Raw genomic sequence first — 23,932 nt, forward strand, 5'->3', positions numbered from 1 at the left:
AGATTGCTGTGACTGGGTGTAAAATGCAATTCAGTGACTAGTCCCACTGAGCCTGAAATCCTTCAGCTCTAGGTTGGGTTCAAAATATTATTGGGTTGGTTTTATCCTTGACTAGGAATCCTGCAGTAAATGTCATCAATCTAAGTATGTTGAAATGGGAAAAGAGAAAGTACTTTTGTATACAGGATGTTCAAGTGGGCACAGATGTCCTAGATCACAGTCCACAGAGCATCAGAGGTAGAAGGAGGTTAAGGAAGATCTCACTCCTTCATCAATCAGGCAATCAGTCTATTATTTTCCAGTCAGTATGATAGGCAGTGGACATACAGAGACAAGCATAATGTCTCTTTACAAGTTTCAACTCTGTTCTATCTTTCCAGGACCCTTGTAGTTCAGAAGTCACTTAATGGAAACAGCTTGGATATGGAAGATTCAACCATAGGACAAAGATCAGTTAGCCAATTAGTTAATAAATATCTTTTTCAGCACATACTAAGTGCCAAGCATAGATCAAGTGCTGGAGATACAAAGAAGGGCAAAAGATGGTCCCTCTTCCCAAGGAGCTCACGCTCTAATGGGGGAGACAACATGCAAACAACTATGTACAAACAAGTCAAATAATGGATAAATTGGAGATCATCTCAATGGAAGGCACTGACACTAAGTAGAGTTAAGAAAGGTACAAAGGTGGGATGTTGGCTGAGGCTTGAAGAAAAGGATTTAGTGAGAGGGAGTTCAACAGCTGTCTACAGGGTTATCAAATGAAAGGATTGGACTCATGTTACTTGAACCAAAGAGGGAAAAGTAAACCAAAGGGGGAAGATACTGATAAACAGACCTTATATTGGCATGAAGAAAAAAATAAAATAAAATGAAACTTCCTATTAGAGCTGTTCCTAAGTGGAATGGTCAGGCTCAGGTGGGCCTTAATTTCTCTCCACATTGCATTCCTAACTCTTCCCAGATTTTCTCTACAATGCCCCCAGAAACCTCAGCACCCTGAAAAATTACTCTTCTCTTGAATTTCATACACTGGATGTACCCTCTGACTCTGTGGTTCCGGCAAGATCCTCTACTTTAAGGAGGGGATCCTGGTCAGTTATGTCTTCCTTCTGCTCCAGGCTATCCCCCTGTGCTCAGACTTTCTCCACTTTGGCCCTGTGCCAGGTCCTTTTCTCTTCCCCCCACCCACTTAGGGTTTCCTTTATATGGCCCTTCTCTATTAGAATATAAGCTCCTTGATGGAAAGGATTATCATGTTTTTTGCTTGCATTCATGTCCCCAAAGTTTAGTGAGTCACACAGTAAGTGGTAAGTAAATGCTTATTGACTTGACTCAGATGCTAATGAATTGGCCATCACTGGTGGTCTTCATACAAATCTTGATTGAGAAAGTGCCAGAGATATTTTAGAAAGGGGTACAGACTGAATTAGGAGACCTCAGAGGTACCTTCCAACTCTGAGATTAAGAATAATAATAATGTTAGTGATTATGATTCAATCTTTTTTTTAAATTTTATAGTATTTTATTTGATCATTTCCATGCATTATTCATTAAAGACAAAGATCATTTCTTTTCCTCCCTCCCACCCCGCGTAGCCGACGCATGATTCCACTGGGTATCACATGTATTCTTGATTCGAACCCATTGCCATGTTGTTAGTATTTGCATTAGAGTGTTAGTTTAGAGTCTCTCCTCTGTCATGTCCCCTTAGCCACTGTAGTCAGGCAGTTGCTTTTCCTCGGTGTTTCTACTCCCACAGTTTGTCCTCTGCTTATGGATAGTGTTTTTTCTCCTAGATCCCTGCAGATTGTTCAGGGACATTACACCGCTACTAATGGAGAAGTCCATTATGTTCGATTATACCACAGTGTATCAGTCTCTGTGTACAATGTTTTCCTGGTTCTGCTCCTCTCGCTCTGCATCACTTCCTGGAGGTCGTTCCAGTCTCCATGGAATTCCTCCACTTTATTATTCCTTTTAGCACAATAATATTCCATCACCAACATATATCACAATTTGTTCAGCCATTCCCCAATTGATAGGCATCCCCTCGTTTTCCAGTTTTTGGCCACCACAAAGAGCGCAGCTATGAATATTTTTGTACAAGTCTTTGTGTCCATTATCTCTTTGGGTTACAGACCCAGCAGTGCTATGGCTGGATCAAAGGGTAGACATTCTTTTATCGCCCTTTGGGCATAGTTCCAAATTGCCCTCCAGAATGGCTGGATCAGTTCACAACTCCACCAGCAATGAATTAATGTCCCTACTTTGCCACATACCCTCCAGCATTCATTACTTTCCATAACTGTCATGTTAGCCAATCTGCTAGGTGTGAGGTGATACCTCAGAGTTGTTTTGATTTGCATCTCTCTGATTATAAGAGATTTAGAGCACTTCTTCATGTGCTTATTAATAGTTTTGATTTCTTTATCTGAGAACTGCCTATCCATGTCCCTTGCCCATTTATCAATTGGAGAATGGCTTGATTTTTTGTACAGTTGATTTAGCTCTTTATAAATTTGAGTAATTAAACCTTTGTTGGAGGTTTTTATGAAGATTTTTTCCCAATTTGTTGTTTCCCTTCTGATTTTAGTTACATTGGTTTTGTTTGTACAAAAGCTTTTTAATTTGATGTAGTCAAAGTTATTTATTTTACATTTTGTGATTCTTTCTATGTCTTGCTTGGTTTTAAAGTCTTTCCCCTCCCAAAGGTCTGACATGTATACTATTCTGTGTTTACCCAATTTACTTATGGTTTCCTTCTTTATGTTTAAGTCTTTCACCCATTTTGATTTTATCTTGGTGTAGGGTGTCAGGTGTTGATCAATTCCTAATCTCTCCCACACTGTCTTCCAATTTTCCCAGCAGTTTTTATCAAATAGTGGATTTTTGTCCCCAGACCTGGGATCTTTCGGTTTATCGTATACTGTCTGGCTGAGGTCACTTGCCCCCAGTCTATTCCACTGATCCTCTTTTCTGTCTCTTAGCCAGTACCAAATTGTTTTGATGACTTCTGCTTTGTAATATAGTTTTAGGTCTGGGACTGCTAGGCCCCCCTCATTTGTGTTTTTTTCATTATTTCCCTGGAAAACCATCCACATAATTGACCACATCAACAAGCAAACCAGCAAGAACCACATGATTATCTCAATAGACGCAGAAAAAGCATTTGATAAAATACAACACCCATTCCTATTAAAAACACTAGAAAGCATAGGAATAGAAGGGTCATTCCTAAAAATAATAAACAGTACATATCTAAAACCAACAGCTAATATCATCTGCAATGGGGATAAACTAGATGCATTCCCAATAAGATCAGGAGTGAAACAAGGATGCCCATTATCACCTCTACTATTTGACATTGTACTAGAAACACTAGCAGTAGCAATTAGAGAAGAAAAAGAAATTGAAGGCATTAAAATAGGCAAGGAGGAGACTAAGTTATCGCTCTTTGCAGATGACATGATGATCTACTTAAAGAATCCTAGAGATTCAACCAAAAAGCTAATTGAAATAATCAACAACTTTAGCAAAGTTGCAGGATACAAAATAAACCCACATAAATCATCAGCTTTTCTATATATCTCCAACACAGCTCAGCAGCAAGAACTAGAAAGAGAAATCCCATTCAAAATCACCTTAGACAAAATAAAATACCTAGGAATCTACCTCCCGAGACAAACACAGGAACTATATGAACACAACTACAAAACACTCGCCACACAACTAAAACTAGACTTGAGCAATTGGAAAAACATTAACTGCTCATGGGTAGGATGAGCCAGTATAATAAAAATGACCATCCTACCCAAACTCATCTATCTATTTAGTGCCATACCCATGGAACTCCCAAAAAATTTCTTTACTGATTTGGAAAAAAACATAACAAAGTTCATTTGGAATAACAAAAGATTATAATTCAATCTTATAAGTAGATGTTGAATGTGAGTTTCTTATAGAAATCTGACCCACTAAAAGATCATAAGGCAAGTAGCAGGGGCAGCTGGGTAGCTCAGTGGATTGAGAGTCAGGTCCAGAAAGGAGAGGTCCTGGGATAAAATCTGTCCTCAGACTGTGTGACCCTGGACAGGTCACTTAACCTCCATTGTCCTAGCCCTTACCACTCTTCTGTCTTAGAACCATTCTAAGGCAGAAGGTAAGGATTTAAAACAAAAATAAGGCAAGGAGGAGCTAGGTGGCTCAGGGGAATAGAGAGCCAGGTCAGGATTCTGGAGGTCTGGGGTTCAAATCTGTCTTCACACACTTCTTAGATACTTGACCTCAATTTCCTAGCCCTTACCATTGTCCTGCCTTAGAACTGGTACTTGGTATAAACTGTAAGCCAGAGGGTAAAGGTTTTGATTGTTTTATAAAAAGATCATTAAGCACAAAAGTCTGGGAGATAGCTGGAAATACACATATGGAACACAGGAGAAAAACTGATAACTAAGTGCCATATGAAGGGGATAAAAGAATGGGAATGAATATGATTGTCAAGGGAGGCTTTTTCTGATTAGCCGGCCCACTAATATCTTCCCATTAAAATCACTTCACAGATTCAATTTTATAAATTTTGAACAGCATTATATAATGACATGCTATCTCCCTTTGCTTGACTCCAAGTTCCTTGAGGGCAGAACTAATTTTGCTTTGTCCTTTTACTCCCAACACCCATCATAGAGCTTGCATAGAACTCACATTGTTTCTTTACTTCAGAGACTATAAAATGAATTAAAAAAGAACCTTGGGGAATGACAATAGTCAGGAATTAGGAAGAGGAGAGCTAGCCCACAAAGAAAAATGAAAAACAAAAACAACAGAAAAGGGCAAATTATAGAAGCCTTACAGTAAGTTAATCTTCCCCATATTGTTCTGGGCAAGTCATTCTAACCGGTTTTTTCCTCTTCTCTAACCCTTTTATTAGATTATCAAGAAGACCTCCAAAAAGGAGAGGGTTGACTGTCAAAAGCACTTATTTTCAAAGTGCACTAGTGTGGGTGAGCATTCCCTATACCACAAGAAAATAAGATAAGATACTGTGTGTAAATGTGAATCCTCTCTAAAAATCTGAATCTTCCTACATACAGCCAAGTGAATACTGAGTGTCAAATAACAGATTTGTGGATTTCAGTCACTTGATCTCTTGAGCTCAAAGGCCCCATAAACGGTTCACAGAATATTAATTGCACCAGCTCAGTTAATGATTCAGTGGATAAAGTCCCACAGGGCACACTCTCAAGACATCCTAGGGAAAGATATTTGCATAGAGCCAGATTTTTTATTAATTAAAATAACAGATGGAATGTGCAATATTTTTTTAAATGTCCCAGATAAAGGATCATATGAATTCCCCAGAGCCCATGAAGAGTTTAGTTAACCTCCATGCCAGGGCTGATTAATATGGTGAAATGAATATATGAATACTTTATCAACATGTGAATTGGCACATGCAAAGGAAGAAGATACAAGAAAAACATACTCAGTCAGGAGCTAAGTTTTTCCTTGGATGTTGTCAGACTTCCAAAAACATGACATGTTAAATGTCTTTGTATATCTACAGAACAGGGCAGGGTCTAGGGCTGCTATGGCGGACCTATGGCCTGGCTGCCACAGATGGCATGCAGAGACCTCTTTGTGGGCATGTGCACCATGACCTGCCAGAGTTATTTACTAGAAAGGCAGGGGGACTCTGGTGGAGCTACTGTCTTCCCCCTCTCCACTGTGCCTCCCCACTCCTCTTCCCAGGAGCCCAGTGGAAGTGTTTATGGCCCCCCTGAGCAGTGTCCTCAGGCTACTCCCCTACTTTTGTCCCTCCCTTATATGAGGTGAGGGGAGGCACAACATGGCACACAATCTGAGGGGCAGGGCATAGCCTGCTGTCTCTAAAAGGTTTACCATCACTGGTCTAGAGCTACCTCTATGATCATTTATAGCACCTGGAAAAGTATATAGCAGTAGTGCTTTTGGCAGCTGCCAGAAGGTAGCTTCTATTGCCTTGAAACTGGAGCTGTCCTAGTCTACTTTCTCAGCTCCATCCAACCTGTCAAATTTAAGAACCCTAGGTCTCAGAAGAAACATACCTGAGCAAAGAAGAAATAGTTTCTATTACAAATGTTCTTAATCTGGTATTTGGGATCTTGCTAATATTGTTATATTAATTATTATTATATTTCATTAGAATTGATTTTGTTTGTATCCCTTTACAAAGATTTAGGAGAATAATTCTCACTAATGCGTTAATGACAGACAAGTATTCACATATAAATCCTCTCCAGGCTGTATTTGCCTTTGAATGGTGAATAATCCATTAACCCCAAAGACATGAATATTAGTGATGTCAATACTTCAAGAATCTGTAATTTTGTTGGTTTTGCCTCCAGAGACATTTTGCAACCCATTTTCATTTTAATAGATCGTCTAGAAGGAGTACTGTAGCTAAAAAATTCATTCACCTATGGCCAATGCTCTCCCACCTCAACTCTGCAGGTCCTCAGGAAATACGTTTATAATATGTTTTTTTTAATTTATTATTTCTTACAGATGTTATGGGTATGTCATATTATAGGTATTCTCAGGAATGAGGTATATAATTTTTCACTAATTCTAGTCTTATATTAAAGGTGTGAGTAACATAAAAGAAGACAATATTTTATGTTGTGTATAAAGGGGCTTCCTTAAGTCACCCCAAATAAGCAAATATCTACTTTTCCTGCATATAAAGCTGATTTCAATCAGAGCCTAGCACATTTCCCTGTGATTCATTCAATGAATGATGTTGAATGAAATTTAGACATCTCTAGAAAGAAGCAACCCAGAAAGCATTTATTAAGTGCTTTTAACATCCATGTTGGAAGTACTTTAGAAATATTATCTCATTAGATTTTCATAATAATTCTTGGAGTTAGCTGTCCCCATTTTAGAGCTGAGAAAGCTGAGGCAGACAGGTTAAGTGACTTGCCTAGGTTCACAGAGATTGTAAAGTGTTTGAGACTGGATTTTGAATTCTTGCTCAGAATCACATAGATAGCAAATGTCTGAAGTCACATTTGAACACATCTGCTTGACTCCAAGTCCATTGTTGTTTTCATTGATGTCACCTAGTAGTAACATCACTAAGAAAGATTTATATTTAATGAAGAAACTGAATGAGTAATTTAGATAGTTCCCCAACTATGCCAATGTGGTATCCTGAAGCAGGGATAGGGGGAGGAGGGAGGAGTGATAATGCTTCCAGGAGGGCTTAATCTTTTTAAAGAGTAAATTGGTTTTTGCCTTCTTTTGTATCTGCTGCACATTATATAATGCCTGGTAAATGGTAAGAGCTTAATAAATGCTTGTTTTTTAATTAATTGAAAAGGCATAGAGACAAATCATTGAAGTTCTCCTCCCTTAGTGATGCTGATTTAGACCAAAGACTACCCAGATATATAGTATCCAAAATGAAAGAGGTGAGAATCCTTATGTTCTCTATCCTTGTCATATCACAGTTGGAGTAAATACCATGGAGAATTCCAAATACTGTATTTTAGAAGAATGGTTAATAAGTTGGAGCTAGTATAAAGGAGAGTGACCAGGATGGAAAGGGTTCTTAAAATATTTAACATGGGGAACAGAGAACTTAAGAAGGGATACTGTAGTAGTCTTCAGATATTAGAAGAGTTATTGAGTGGAAGAGAAATTAAACTTTTGACTCAACTTTGAGAGCAGAACTAGAAACTGGAGTTACAGAGAAGTGGATTTCAGCTACATATACAGATAAACCTCCTAACAGTCCCATATTTCCAGTATTGAAATGGACAGTTATGGTTCGTAATGACTTCTCAGTTACCGGAATTTCCAAACAAGGACTGAATAATCACTTGTGGATGGAAAATTTTAGTACAGTGAAAAGAAATTGGGCTAAATGAACTTTGAAATCCCTTTCAGTTCTGAGATTCTATGTTCTGTATTTGATAGTAATCATAGCAATCTTCATCTACTATATAGATTGACTGAATGTTAGAGTTGGGAAAGTATCTTAGACACCATCTGGTTCAAACCTTTCATTTTTTTAAAACTCTTACCTTCCTTCTTGGAATCAATACTGTTGATTCCAAAACAGAAAAGCAGTAAGGGCTAGGCAATGGGTGTTAATTGACTTGCTCAGTCACATTCCTAAGAAATGCCTGAGGTCAGATTTGAACCCAGGACCAACTATCTCCAGGTCTGGCTATCAATCCACTGAACCCCCTAGTTGCCCCTCACTAATTCATTTTAAAGACCAGGAAAGTGAGGGTCAGAGAAAGTGATTTTCTGGGAAACATGTGACTAGTCTGTGATAGATTAGGGATGAGTCAAGTTTGCCTGTCTCTGAGGACAATCCATTTTTTACTAATCAATAGAGTTGACTTACAGCAAGGTAAGAAATTGGTCCAATGATCAATTATCTATTCCCTGCATAAAGTTTGACCTAAACTATACATTTCTTTGGCTTTCCTTATCTTGTCTTACATTTTTTTATCCTATTCACACTTATTCAGATGATCAGTTATTGGCAGAACCATTTTCAGTGCCTTTTTGGTCCTTCAAAAATTTTGAGTTTTTATTTTCTTGTCAAGTTGTCTTGAGTTCCCAAAATTCATTACTTTCCTTCTCCATCAAAAAAGCACTAGATGCTGTAAGTCAGGAGACCTGGATACTGTCTATTTATAAAAAAAATCACTGAGACCCATCCCAATCTCCAGTTCCTTCTCTTAAAATGTGGAAATGTAACCAAATGATTTCTAAGATTCTTTCTAACCCAAACTTTCCTAACATATGCCCAAGAAGCTCATAGCATTGTTTTGAGGATCAAATAATAGATATAAAGAAGAAAAGTTTCAAAAAATAAAATGCTACTTAAATGCATGAAGAATGGGTATCATTTGCTCATTTGATTTTCATTTGATCCAGGGAGCAAAATGCTCAGTTTGGCACTCAAAGCCCTTCATAATCTACCCCCCATACCCACATAACTACATGCTATAAAAATAATAATTTATGGATATAAACTTGTTAGATACTCTGTTTGCTGTTCTTACAAAGTATCTTCAGTTTATATAAGTGAAGTGAAACTCATAAGTGAACTTCTCTTCAGGGCCAGGAACAAGGACACTAAGGAGACTCTTGTTATACAAAAAATAAACTATTTATTGAGAATATAAGGATATAAAAGAATTTCTAACTCCACCCAAATAAAACTCCCTGGTTCCACAAGAAACCTCTTCTGTTTCCACAGGCTATACCGATCCTTCCTGATCTGACTAACTCCAATTTTCCCTATACTATAAAAAATCTAACACTATTATCCTTATAAGAAGTATAAAATTCATAACTTTGTCTCCAAGTTATAAAAATAACAAAGGCCAGTTGAAGGAGCCTAAGCAAGAATCAAGTTAGGACTCTGAGCCTTAGCAGACTCAAGCGTCCAAACCAAAGACCTAGTCTTTCTTTGGTCTCCTCAGAAATGAAACAATCTATGAAATAACAATAGACAATCACTAGTGTTTCCCAAGTTAGAAAAGGAAATCACTTAGCTCCTTCAGGTTTTTCCCTTCTACCTCAGACAGTAAGGAGAGAGAGAAAAGAAGATGTCATCTGCTCCCAGCACTCTGAGAGAAAATAACTGCCACTCCTAGAGATTAACTGCCACAGAAAAAACTGTTATACCTTCCACACACACTGTCAACATTTGAAACTGACACTCTGTCTCAGATCTGTTTCAAACACTAATTCTTTCTCAAGCCAGCTTCTTTACTTCTTTTCTCTAAACTAATGTAACAAGATTTAATTTCTAACATCATCCTTATAATACCTTTCCAGTCTTTTCCACACCTTACTACTAAACATCTTCTTTCTGACCCAATGACACTGGCTTCTTGGCAGACACTAACTCTATCAACTATGGGTATTTCCTTTGGTTGTCCCCCATGTCTGGAACACTCTCCCTCTTCTGCCCCAACAACTGGTCTCCCTAATTTCCTTTTAGCCCCGACTAAAATCTTACCTTCTATAGGAAGTTTTCTCGAACTCCTTTTAATTCCAGTATCTTCCTTTTCTTAAATATTTCTTAGTTATCCTGCATATAACTTGCTTTTTTACATTTCTCGTGGGAGTGGGGACTATTATTTGTCTCTTTTTGTATCCCCAATACTTAGCAGAGTACCTGTCATACAGTAGATGCTTTATAAAGATTTACTGATTGATTAAATGATTTCATCCTCATAACAACCCTGTGAGGTAGATCTTTTTATCATCCTTTTCTTGGATGGATAAACTGAAGGAAGGGCAATCTCCTAAAGCATATTCAAGAAGTGAGCAAAGTAACCTGACTATAGACACAGATACTTACCAGCTGTATGACTACGTTTATCAATTTAAATACTTTCCACCTCAGTTGCCTCATTTGTAAAGTGGAGGTAATAATAACACCTCCCCCAGGGTTGCTATGAGGATAAAATGATATATTTGTAAACTGATTTGCCAACATTAAAATAATATATAGATGCCAGATATTATTAGTATCATCATTATGAAGTTTACCTAGGGAGTCAAGCTAATTTGAAGTTTCTTACTAGCAATGATCTGTACTCGAGAAGTGTAAACATCATTCATAGGTAAACAAAACCAGAAAAAAAGTGGACTTTCCACATAGCAAAGATGAGAAGTTATAATGGATAGTCCAAGAGCTACAACAATGTCCATGAAATAGTAAAAAATAAACAATAATAAACCAAGGAAAGTCTTACAGGGTTCAATTAAATTGAGATAAACATTTATTTATTAAGCTCCTCCTATATGTCAAGGGTGAGAAGGACACTTGAGTTGAGTCTCAAATGGATCTAGGGATTCCTAGGTTTGGAGATTAGGAGATAAAGCATTTCAGGTATAATCTCCCCAAATCATGGAAGCATGAGATTAAATGTAATATCTGAAGAACAGGAGGGAGGGAATTATGGATAGAACACTGTACAATGGGGAAATAAAGTGGCATGAGTCTGGTACATGGAATGGAGCAACATTGGGAAGGACTTTAAATTCCAGATAGAGGAATGCTAGGTGGCATAGTGAATAAAGTTCTGGGCTTGGAGTCAAGAAGACCCAAATTCAAATCCTTCCTCAGACACTTGTGTTGTGTTACTGTCATTTATTCTCTCTCAGTTTCTGTAAAATGGGGAATAATAGCACTTGGAACCTAGGGTTGTTGTGAGAAACAAGTGAGATAACATGTTAAGTGCTTTGTAAATGTTAAAGTGCTATAAAAGTGCTAGCTATTATTATTGTTTTTGTTATTGCTGTTATTATTGTCTTATTCTAAAAGAAACAAGGAGTCGCTGAAGTATCTTTGACAAGGGAAAGACATGGTATAACATGCGGTAGGAATACCATTTGGCAGCTATATAAAGGATGGATTGAAAGGGTGATAGCTAGAGGTAAGACTATTTATGTAAAGGTTTGGATTGTGATGACATTCAAACTGGTGTCATCTTTGGCTCCATGACCAAAGCCTTTGTCCTACGTACTCCTACAAAGGCTCCTACAAAACCTGTGTACTACGCCACACTTCCTCTCTCAGAAGAATGCATGATTCTTAATCTTTAATGGTTAGTTGTCCTAGAAAGATAAAGATTTTTGATGACCTTTGAGATGAGAAATGTTCTTTAAATGTATACCTCTGATATATATAAGAATTGGTAAGGAGATGGCAATAAAAGGTCAGGCCATTTCTCAACCAGAAAAGTTTAGCAGTGTTCTTAAAAAATAGTAAGATGAAATGTAACCTTGAACCATGATGCAAATGGTCAAGTGTCCTTAGAAAGCAATCCTATTCAAATTAATCTATTTCAACAAATAAAAGTGGTTATTTTAGAGCAGTGCTTTTGAAATTGACTTGTAGCCTCTTGAACATCTAATTCACTTGCAAAGCTTTCACAGGTCTTTATTACCAACTTGCTTAATCTGGTACATTTAGCACAAATTAATTTTCTCATATTTCCACATCATTTAGATTTATGCATTTGCATTGGATCTCATTATGGCCATCATCTTCTTTATTTACTGATTAAGTGAATAAAATATTGCTCTAGTTTCTCTTGCAGTATAGTAAGTGTCTCTAATGGTAAACAGCTAACCTGTTATTACAAACTTAAACAAAACAGGTTCTCCATTGCTGTTCAGTATCTTTAGTTTCTTAGCAAGGAGGGAAGTTATCAGGCCAATGCAGCAGTTCTATTTGATTCCAAATTAATACATTAGCTTGTGATAACAGAATTTGAACTGACAGAACTGAGAACCAATATAATGTAAATTACCCCAAAGGTTCAGAGCAATGGGGCATGCTCCTGGCTTATCTCTGATTTCCATGGCCCTGGCGAGAGAGTCTTTGAAGCAGTGAATTATGACGAGGGATTTGAACTCTTTTGAGAAATTTATAAGCATCAGTGAACTGGGTATGGTTTTGTAGAACCAAGCTTAGTTTTGAGATAATCCCGAAGTGTGGAGGAACTGAAGAAATATGTCATAGGAAAATCATAAGAAGGAATTGGGGATGCTTAGCCTGAAGAAGAGAAGGTTAAAGGGAGAAGTCAGGCAGGCAACAGTTGTCTCAAGAGGAAGAAGTCCTTAAAAAATAAATAAAATATAAAATGGACTACCTTGCAAAAGAGTGACTTTTTTCTATCACTGGACATGTTCAGGTAGAGTATGGGAAGCCACTTCTCAGAAATGTGAGGGTTTCAAACAGTAAAATGCTACATAAATTCCTAAGGAAAGAGTACCATTTGCTCATGTGTCCTTCATTTGATCTCAGGAGCAAATATGACTCTATCTGGCAATCAAAAGCCTTCATAATCTAAAACACACACACACACACACACGCATACACCCTCTGCCCAACACCTGCTCTTTGACCCAGGGATACTGGCCTCCTGGAAAATCCTTGTCTTATAATCTCTGGGTATTCCATTGTCCTGATTATGCGTAAGTTGTATCCAACAAACTACTGGAAAGAGAAACAATGTCTATTTTCCATAATTTCATATTCATGATGAGTATATTGTGTCCAAAAAAACAAGATAATTTGATTTTTTTTTAAGTAATTTGATGTCTTTTCACCTTGGAGAAGAATTGCCCACCAATTTCTCTTCCATATTTATCATTCCGTTTTCTGTATTCTATTTGCTGTTTTGTTTTAAGTGGTATTCAACTCTTTGTGACCCCATTCTGGAGTTTCTTGGCAAAGATACTAGTGTCATTTGCCATTTCTTTTCCCAGATCATTTATAAAATAAAAACAACAAAAATAACAAAAAACTGAGGCATTAGGATTGTGATTTGTCCATGGTCACATACCTAGTGAGTGTTTGAGGCTGGATTTGAACTCATGAGTATGAGTCTCAGTGTTCTATCCACTGCATCACCTAACTACTCTTCATTCTAAAATCAATTTACTATCTAAATATAAGGAGAGAAGTGATAATATGGGCATGTTTTATCTACTGTCATTCCAAAAGAAAATAATTTTAAAAAATCATAATTACATATGTCCAACTTCCCTCAATGTATTGGGGTTTAGAAAGGTTACTTGGTAGTAGGGAGGGAATCTATTCTCTTTGTCCTGTGTCCTGATTCTTTTTAAAAAATCAGAATTTTATTATAGTAATTTAAAACTATGATAAAACCTAAAATAATAGTCCAAAGCTTTGGGATCAAAGTACTTCTGACTTCAAGATCTAACTCTAGCATTAACCAGCCAGCTCACTGGGCAAGTAATTCATTGCTCTGAGCCCAAGTTTCTTCATCTGTAAAGTGGGGATGATAGTATTTCTACTATCTACTTCATAGGAACTTTCTGAGAAAAAATGTTATTAAAATGTGAGCTATTATTTTATTAACCATTTAATATACCACATGATACATATCTTGATTCTCTATAAATTCTGAATTCAAAACGTGTTTCTAGTTGGTTGTTTAACATCATGGTTTTAAATGCTTTTAGAGTTGAACATTCTCTTGATATATATCTAATTGGAGATGGCATATGCATTTAGAAAATAATGCAACTGTGTGGGTATATTGTAAACTAGCTCATAAGACAATTTTTGAGTTAGAGCCTAGGACAATCCATTGCATAAAGAGTAAAATTTGTTGAATAATTGGATGAGTTCCAAATAGTGAGAAAAAAACCCCAGTATTTGAGTGTTTCCTCTGACACATAACTTGGACAAGTCACTTCCTAGAGCTCTAGGCAACTCTAAGGTTGCATTAGTAAGAGTTACCTCTCCCAAGAGCTCCCAATACCAATGAAAACACAGATCCAGTCCTCAACTAGTCCCTAACCCTATTAAAAAAAAAAGAGAGACTAAAAGTGATCATCTCCAATATCCCTTCCAAATTTGTATTCTAAAGTATCCCTGATTCTAATAGTCTATGTTTTAAGGTTTCTTTCAGATCTGACATTCTGTGTTCTAAATCCCAAATAAGGACCTCTGTCAGCCATGCAGTAAAGAATAATTAAGTGCCTAGTATGTGCTAAAGTTTTTTTTCTAATCCTCCATAAAACTTACCCATGTAGGGCTTCGTTCCAGCCATAGAGGAAGCCTTTTCTGCTCCTTTTATTACGGTGGCGATGTTAAAATCAGTAATATGGACATGCCCTAAAAATACAGAAACACAAATGGATGTTAATGATGCCACATCTGGACCTGATCATTGTTTTGGCTGATGCACAGAAAAGAAATCTATCTGTTGGGTGAAATAAAACCTTTGCCTTCCACCTCTTGGGAGAGCAGAGAAACATTGCATTGTCTATAAAATCCCGATTTGGAGGATGTCCATCAGATTGGCTCAATGCCATACTATTTAAACTCATGCTGGATTTTACATTTCTTTTTATTGAATTTCATATTATTAGATTCAGCCCATCATGATGGTCTGTTAAAGTCTTTGTGGCTCTTGACTTCATTATCCTGAGTTTGTTATCCCTCTTGTTTTCATTTTATTTGCAGATTTTATAAGAATACATTTGTCATTACTGAAATCATTGGCTAACATTATAACTTTTAATTATAATAGCATAGTGATATTTAATATTAATTTAATCCAATTTAAAATTCATTTCAAAGCATATATATGTATTTAGTATATACGTTTGTCCTTCATTTTCAAAGGTCTGGGACCAATGATGTCTTGACTTATTTGTGAGAAGGATTTAAGTGAAACAGGAACACAAAACAGTTAGACTCCCTCTTTTCCCAAGTCATCAAGGTCCAGTGGCAAGACAAAAGTCAGGGCAAATGGTAATGGCCCTGGATGCTATGGATGACCTTGGCCTCTTTGATGTCCAATCAAGCTCTAAGCCCTCTAGAGCTCCTGCTTCAGCTGCCTTCTTGGACACTGAAACAAATTGTTCTCACCCACCATTCCTCTGCATGAGTCTTCACATACTGGGGTATACATCCTCATTAATTTCCTGAAGGGTTGGATGCCCTGTCATATACCTTCAGCCTAGTTTAGACCTTCTGCTGAGTCAGTTTTATCTAGATGTAACTGCTGAGCATGCTACAAATTTTGGCACTACCGATGAGGTTTATGTAAGAGACTGACACCAAAGGTGGGTGAGTATCTCTGAAGAGGGCTTAGCAAACCCTCAAAACAGAGGGGCTAATCCTCCCTGACCATCCCATACTATAAATAAATATGTGCATACTTATACACACACACACACACACACACACACACACATACAACATGAGGCAAGGGTAGATCTTAGGAGATGAATTTGCATTTCAGGTTAAATGTGAAGCAATGAAAAAACAAAATTATTTAGATCAAGTTTTAATTGTGTGGGAAATATTTTGTAGTTGTATTCATATAATTCCTATGTTTGTCTTGGCAGATAGAGATTCCTAAGAATTATATTGTCTAGGGTGATTTTAAATGGAATTTCTCTGTCTAGCTCTTGCTGCTGGGATGTGTTGGAAATATGTAAAAATGCTGATGACTTATGTAGGCTTATTTTGTATCCTGAATCTTTGCTAAAGTTGTTGATGATTTCCACTAGCTTTTTAGTTGATTCTCTAGGATTCTTTAAGTAGACCATCATATCATCCGCAAAGAGTGATAGCTTGGTCTCCTCCTTGCCAATTTTAATACCTTCAATTTCTTTTTCTTCTCTAATTGCTACTACTAGTGTTTCTAGTACAATGTTAAATAATAGAGGTGATAATGGGCATCCTTGTTTCACTCCTGATCTTTTTGGGAAGACTTTAATTTTATCCCCATTGCAGATGATGTTTGCTGATGGTTTTAGATAAATACTGTTTATTATTTTTAGGAATGACCCTTCTATTCCTATGCTTTCTAGTGTTTTCAATAGGAATAGGTATTCTATTTTGTCAAAGGCTTTTTCTGCATCTATTGAAATAATCATTTGATTTTGTTGGTTTGCTTGTTGATATGTTCAATTATGTGGGCAGTTTTCCTAATATTGGACCATCCTTGCATTCCTGGTATAAATCCCACCTGATCATAATGAATAACCCTTGTGATGATTTGCTGGAGTCTTTTTTGCTGGTACCTAAATATTTATAGCTGCTTTCTTTGTGATGGCAAAAAAAAAATGGAAAATGAGGGGCTGCCCTTCGATTGGGGAATGGCTGAACAAATTGTGGTATCTGATGGTGATGGAATACTATTGTGCTCAAAGGAACAATGAACTGAAAGAAATCCATGTGACCAGGAATGACCTCCAGGAATTGATGCAGAGTGAGAGGAGCAGAACCGGGAGAACATTGTACAGAGACTGATATACTGTGTCATGATTGAAATAATTGACTTCTGTACTAGCAGCAATGCAATGATCCAGGACAATTTGGAGGGACTTATGAGAAAGAAAGCTCTCTACAGTCAGAGGAAGAATGGTGGGAATAGAAACACAGAAGAAAAACAACTGTTCAATCACAAGGGTCAATGGGGATATGATCTGGGATGTAGACTCTAAATGATCAACCTAGTGCAAATATTAATGGTACAGAAATGGGTCCCAGAGGAATTGCATGAAGGCTACAGAGGGGGATTGAGGGAGGTCAGGGAAAGAACATAAATCTTGTAACCATGGAAAAATATTCTAAATTAAATAAAAATTTTCAAATAAAGGAAAAAAAAAGAAACAAACAAACAAACAAGTAACACTGGCCTTAAAATGAAATGACTGCGGTTTGATTCTTAGCTGCTACTTATTAATTCTTTAATCTGGGAAAGTAAGTTTACTTTTCAACATTTTGATTTCCTTATCTATAAGAAGAGTAAACAATTTATGCTATCACCCTTGCTGAGTTGTTGAAGGGAAAACCCTAGAAAACTACATAGGATTATCAATATACATGCTATTCTTATTCCAAAACAGTTTGATAAAATGGCCTTAACTAGCTGTATGACTTTATACATCATTTAGGCTCCTTGAGCCTCTCTTTCTCCATTTGTTAAATGTGAATACTAATATTTGAACATCTTACCACACAAGATTGTTTTAGGTTTCAAATGATATAATTATGCTTTAATTCCACCCCTTTTGGGGAGAAGATCCCCTTAATATATGGAACAGAGGAAACTCCTCTAACCAATGCAAATGAATTCTAATACAAGTAGAGTGACTTGGTCAGAACAACTGTGACAAGGAATTCACTTTAAAAGACTGATATATATTAATTTAAGGTCACCAAGGAATTCAGCTATGTAATTCCTAAATGAAAACTCTAGTCAGCTGTCAGCCTTTTATGGAGTTTAATTACAACAGGAGGAAGAAAGGAATTAGAGATAGAGAGAGAGAAAAGGGAGAGAAGGGAATAGGGCTTAAATACCCCTTCTGTTTAGGCTGGGCCAAAAGGCCCAAGCCCTTAGATAGCTGGGGCAAAGAAAAGAGATCAGTCCCTATTACTCACGTGACCAAAATGGAGAAACAGTCTCAGAGGCCCCCACCTTCAGCTTCCTTCAGAGCAAGCTTCTCAGAGCACACTCCCACCACTCAGACCAACTCCTCAACCACCACCTCTGAGTCTTCAGACCCCTCTCTCTTTAAGGAAACCATCCAAGTTCCCTCCCCTCAGTTCTCATATCTACCAATCACTGTCCATCAATTTCCCTGTGCCAATGGAGGCTCTAGCTTAACCCAGGACCGCCCAGAGGTCTCTGGCTTTGCACATGTCTGTTGAAGGTCATATTTTCAAATAATTAAATCTTTGATCCTTTGCTACAGCCCTTCCTAAATCTTGTTAACCTGAGTAGGGTAGAGATTGGAATAATTAAATTTTGATCTATGCTGCAGCCCTTCCTCAATCCTGTTAGGACTGAGTAGGATGGAGATTGATTCCAAGTATCTCCATTGTATCAATTCTAAAATCAATCATGACTCAAAGAAATTCCTGTTCTATGCTTAAGCATAGGTCAAAGTCCTTTCCATTGTTCAGCAAAAGGTTTCTGTCCTAAAGTAATCTTAAGAAGGGAGGAGGAAACTCTCATGCCAATGGGGTTCACATTCCAATAGCCAAGACCCATTATCAATAGGAAATTTTTCAAGTATGAAATTTCCCAATGGTGAAATTTCCAACATTTATAAGTCTAAGAAATTTTGAGGTTTACACAACCGAGCCAATAGATGTCAATAGACATTAGACTATGTCAATAGATGTCAATAGACTTAGACCCAGGTCTTTTTGACTTTGACTTCAAATGTCTGTACACTCTGCCCCGCTGTCTTTTTATGCATGAAAGATATAATGCATAATAACAAAAAGATTTATTGTAAATTTCATATCATGTATCCTATTTGATGCTAATAATATCAAATGGGTATGCAGAAGAAGTACTACTAGCTTCATTTTACAGATGAAGAAAGTAAGATTCACTATAGTTATTAATAATAATAACCACAGAAGATTGGAAATCAATCTAGTCAGTCAAAGCCTATTCAAGGAAGCATACTTTATCATAGAGAAATGGACATAGTGAAGTCTTTTCCTTGATTATTATATGAGTCCTGATTTCATTGACTAAGAAAAATAATTTCTTTGTATACAGAATCACTTTTAAACCTTTGATTGCTTTTTATGGGAGTCTTCATTTTGAAACGTGAAATGAAAAATGAAGGCTTCTGAACTCAACAGAGATGAGACATAGAGACAATTGGGATCTGCATACCATGATGAAGGCAACTTTTCTGTCAATCTTTCTCCCACTCACAATACCAAGAGGTAATTGCCACTTTCCAAATGTCGAGACATTAGTATTGGTGAACTTACCAAGTCCCCAACTGAAATCAGTCCCACGTGTCCGAGAAAACAACTTTGATTACACAGAAGAGGAAATTTTATGATCAAGGGCTCAAGTCAAGTACCACAAGCTTTAGCAGAGGATCTTTATTATGTAAATATGTGGCTTTTTCAACAAGGGAGAAAAATCAAGGGACGAACCACTGCAAACTGCAAGGTCCTGAGTCATCTGACCTAGGAGTTGTAAACAAAGTCAAGAATACCTCAGAGGTTATCAATGACACAGCTGTATCTGAACGTGTTCCACAGGAACATCATTGCCTTTGATGTTCTCTCTCTGTGTCTACTGCCATAGGAAGCTCAACAGTCCAAGACTTCTCCTGAGATACACATAAGGTAGGGGGACACCAAGACAGACACATGGCAAAAGCCATCTGAGTAAACAGATACCCAGAATGACCCTCGTCCTTCAAAAAGAACCCTCACCTGGCTTTCTAGTTTTCCCTGCTTTCATAAAATCAGCTCAATCCCACAACCTAAGGATCAATTTATGGGGTGGGGGCATTACAGAGTTATGGACACACTTTTCTTTTGTCCAGTGTTTATCGACAGCCTCAGAACAGGAGAGAGACTGGTGTACCCATTTTGTCTATTGGCAATAGCTGCTACCTTCTTTCTGCTAGAGCCACACTCTCCTGACTTCCTCTGGGTCTTTAGCTATTTTTTTTGTCTACAATAATGCATTCAAATCTATATTGACCAGCTTGTAAAGAAATCATGAGGAAAGAACTCTGTGAAATGTAAGGCACTCTAGAACCAGGGGTTATTAATAGTACATGGCATCTCCAGAATAAAATATTTTTAAGATGATTGGTAAGACAGCTTAATTAAGCAGGAATAAGCCAGGGAGGAAGCCAAATGAAGTAGGCAGGGGTCTGTAATGGCTCTGAAAAAGTAATGGGACATCAAGTGGGGTGGCAGGCTTGCCTACACAACCAAAAGCACAATTGAAAATGACTAATAACAGTTTTGATTCTGAGAAATCCATTATTAAAGCCTCTAAAATATCTTGCAGAGAATCAAGAATCAGTTCACTGGCATCGGTTGCAATTAAGCAGGAATATCATTGATTAGTGTGAGGATTACATGAGTTGAATTAGCTTTCCTGTTAACAGCCAGAAAAGAGAGGGTAGGATAGTTTTAGGCTGCAGGCTTGGGGATCTTTGGGGACTTCGATTTGGAAAGGATGTTTCAATTCTTCAGTCTCTCCGTCTTGCTCAGTTGGAAAGATGTAGAGGACACAATTAGTGTGAAGCTTCCTTGCTGGTGGTACATGAAAAATGAAGTGTTTAGTGGAGGTGATACCCTGCCAGACAGGAAGATTTTCACTTCATGTTTTCACTTGCTGACTTAATTGATGAGTGCTGAACTTCCCATCTCTTTCCCTTGAGTGGTGTCATAAAAATGTGGGCAGAGGAAAATCATAGCAACCAAAGTTTCCTAATAAGTTGAAGTTGAAACTTTCTCTAAACCATAAATATGACCTGAGAGTGGACCATATATTCCCTGCAAATTCAAATTTAATGCAATTCATCAAAGGAAGATCATAGAATTTAGAGCTCCAAAGCCTTCTTAGAACTCATTAAACCTAACTTTTGGGAATGTGGAACAATGGAAAGAGCCATTGGTCCTTTGTCAAAGGATTTAAGTTGAAATCTCACATGTGCCACTTAAGTATTTGTATAACCTTGGGTATGTCTCTTTGTGGGCCATTTGGCCATATGTAGAATTAAAGAGACAGGCTAAATCAGAGGTATCAGACATGCTGCCCAGAATACTTTTGAATTCCTTGAAGTCAGACCAAAATGTAATTGGGAAATGTTTAGAAAAATAAATAAAAATACAGTATAACATAGATAATGCTAATGTATGGTTTTCTAAGTTAACATGTGGGTTATCAACCTGTTTCTATTTTAGTTTGTTATCACCAATGAGGTCCCTTATAACTAGAGATTTAAGACTCTCAACTTCCTCATTTTACAATAATATTGTTATTATTAATAGTAAATATATTATTATTGTTAACATTCAAACATCTTTATTGTTGATGTAATTATATTGACGTGGTCCAACCATTAGTACTGAATATACTTTCAGTTATTTGAGTAATTCTTTCATTAAAGCTTGATGTGTAAATGTAAATCACTAGATATTAAGCTTGGATCAATTGACTCCCAGACATTTTTATTTTATGTAAATCATTAGATATTAAGCTTGCATTAATTGACTCCCAGACATTATTTTTATTTTTTTAACAGGGCTTTCCTTTTTATTATTTCCTACTGAAGTCTGCCATTGATCACTAGAAATGCAAATCAGGATTTAACAAAGCCATTGTTTCTGTTCAGACTATAGGATTTTCTAAGTATATCATCATGTTCTGAGCAAATTCTACTAATTTACCATGACCTCACCAAGTCAGTTATTGTGAAAACAATGTTAGAGAAATGGGAGTGATTGCCATAAACACTCTAGGAGGAAAAACAAAAGGTAGTTAAGAAACTGACTCAGCCATGGAGGGAGATTTATTCTAGTAGGGCAGATTGAGAACTAGAATAAAATTAGAAGCTAAATGGATGGGATAAAATGGGATATTAAGGAAATGATGTCATGTCATGGGAGTCTTGAAAGATTGGGGCTTGTAGAAAGTGATATCAATTGCAATTATTGGAGATAGAATAAGCAAACACACAAAACTAGCATGAATTTTAGATAGTAGGTAGAGTATTTGAGGGGGTGTAGTATGAAATAAGTTTGAAAGGTAACTTGGAAGCAGAATATGAAGGGATTTGAATATCAGGCTAAAAAGTTTGTCCTTATTCCATAAACAATGGAAGGCATCAAAGGCTTTTGAGCAAAGGTCTTTTGTGATCAGAATTGTTCATCAAGAGTATTACCCATATACATAAGTCAATTGATATTTATTGTGTGTATTAAAAATTGCAGCACTTTAAAACCACATACAAATATTATTTTAACCCTCGGTATCCTTAATGTGTGAATGTGTGTATACTGTCCTTTACCAACCAACAAACTGATTGGATTAAAGGAGCTTAGCGACTTCCATAATGAAAATTCTGAATATAAATTAGACAGCTGACAAAAAACAACAACAAAAAGCCCCCCAAACATTTGTGTCTAGGAGAAGCTAGGTGGCTCAATGAATAGAGAGAAAGACCTGGAGACAGAGGACCTGGGTTCAAATATGGCTCTAGACCATTCCTAGCTGTGTGACCCTGGGCAAATCACTTAGCCCTAGTTGCCTAGCCTTTACTGCTTTTCTACCTTGGAACCAATATATAGTATTAATTATAAGATGGAAGTTTTTAGTATTAATAATAATACTCCTATGAAGTAAGTAATGCAAGTATTGTTATCTTTATTTTAGAGAAAGATGCAAGAGTTTAAGTGACTTTATTGAGATTAAGCAAGCATTAAGTTAGATCTGATATGAAAACTATGTTCTCTTCAGGATCTAAGTCCAGTTTTCTTTTAACTCTTTCACAGTCTCTCTTCCAATTTGTAAACAATATCCTGTGTCCTAACCTGTCAAACCCTAATAAGTCTGACATATTAAAAATTAGTGATTTACTGACCAAAATACCTGCCTAAATCAGAGGCATTTAACCTAACTTTTACATGACTACTCATGGGAAAAAAATAATCTAAAAAAGTGTGACAGAATGATGCAAATCTAATAAGAAATTCTAGTAAATGCCTTCATGCATATAGAATTGTACCCCAAAAGTCAGCTACATATTTATGGGCAATAGGAAAGATTAGCCAGAAAAGTCAGCCAGAAAAATGGAAGTTTCTCAGCACTGGCCAGAGATAACTGTATTCTACAAGGTTCTATATCTAGAGACACAAAATACAAAGGGCTACCTTGAAAAATCCATAGGGTAGACCTCCAACAGAGCTCTTAGCATATACAAATCCTGGGAATTAGAGGTCAGTACAGAAACAGAGGTTGAGAAAAAGCACTACTGTCTAGTACTCCAAGCACATCAGGGAAAAGAACCTAGTCATAAAACAAAGTCATAGTTTGGAACTGATTCCAGAGATATGACAAAACAGAAGACATTGATCATTATAAAGAATTTTTATAAATCCATAAAATTTTTAAAAATCCAACATAATGGAAAAGAAGTAACTTCACAATTGTAAGCAGAGAATCAAAGGACTACATGAATAGCCAAAAGAAGTAAAGAAAATTAAAATGGAATAAGATCTCTAGAAGACGAAATTGCAAGAAAAACAAATAGCTAAGAACACAAAATGGTAAACCTTGTCCAGATAAGAGACTCCTTGAATATTAAAATAACTCATATGAAAATGAATTATTCCATGAGACAACAAGAAACATTAGTGCAATGTTTTTAAAAGCCTGAAAAAAATAGAATACAATGGAAGGCATTTGTTATCAGAAACTGGGAAACTATTAAAGAAGCCTAGTTTTAAGAATAGAGAGACCAGATTTAAGAATCAATGGACTCCCTGAAAATCATGATTTAAAAAAATACATTAATTTTATGAAATCACATAGGAAAATCACCCAGCTAGAACCAGAGAGCAAAGTAAGGT

General features: G+C 36.7%; 1 protein-coding gene across 1 annotated transcript in view; it reads right to left on the minus strand.

Annotated features, from left to right (window-relative positions):
• Positions 1-23,932, minus strand: part of STK32B (serine/threonine kinase 32B) — a 384,972-nt gene that overhangs the window by 66,672 nt on the left and 294,368 nt on the right. The window contains exon 6 of the mRNA XM_007496744.2: positions 14,588-14,677. Within this exon, the coding sequence (XP_007496806.1) occupies positions 14,588-14,677 (90 nt within the window). The remainder of the gene's footprint in view (positions 1-14,587; positions 14,678-23,932) is intronic.

This window comes from Monodelphis domestica, chromosome 6 (genome assembly GCF_027887165.1).
Source record: "Monodelphis domestica isolate mMonDom1 chromosome 6, mMonDom1.pri, whole genome shotgun sequence".
Lineage (NCBI taxonomy): Eukaryota > Metazoa > Chordata > Mammalia > Didelphimorphia > Didelphidae > Monodelphis > Monodelphis domestica.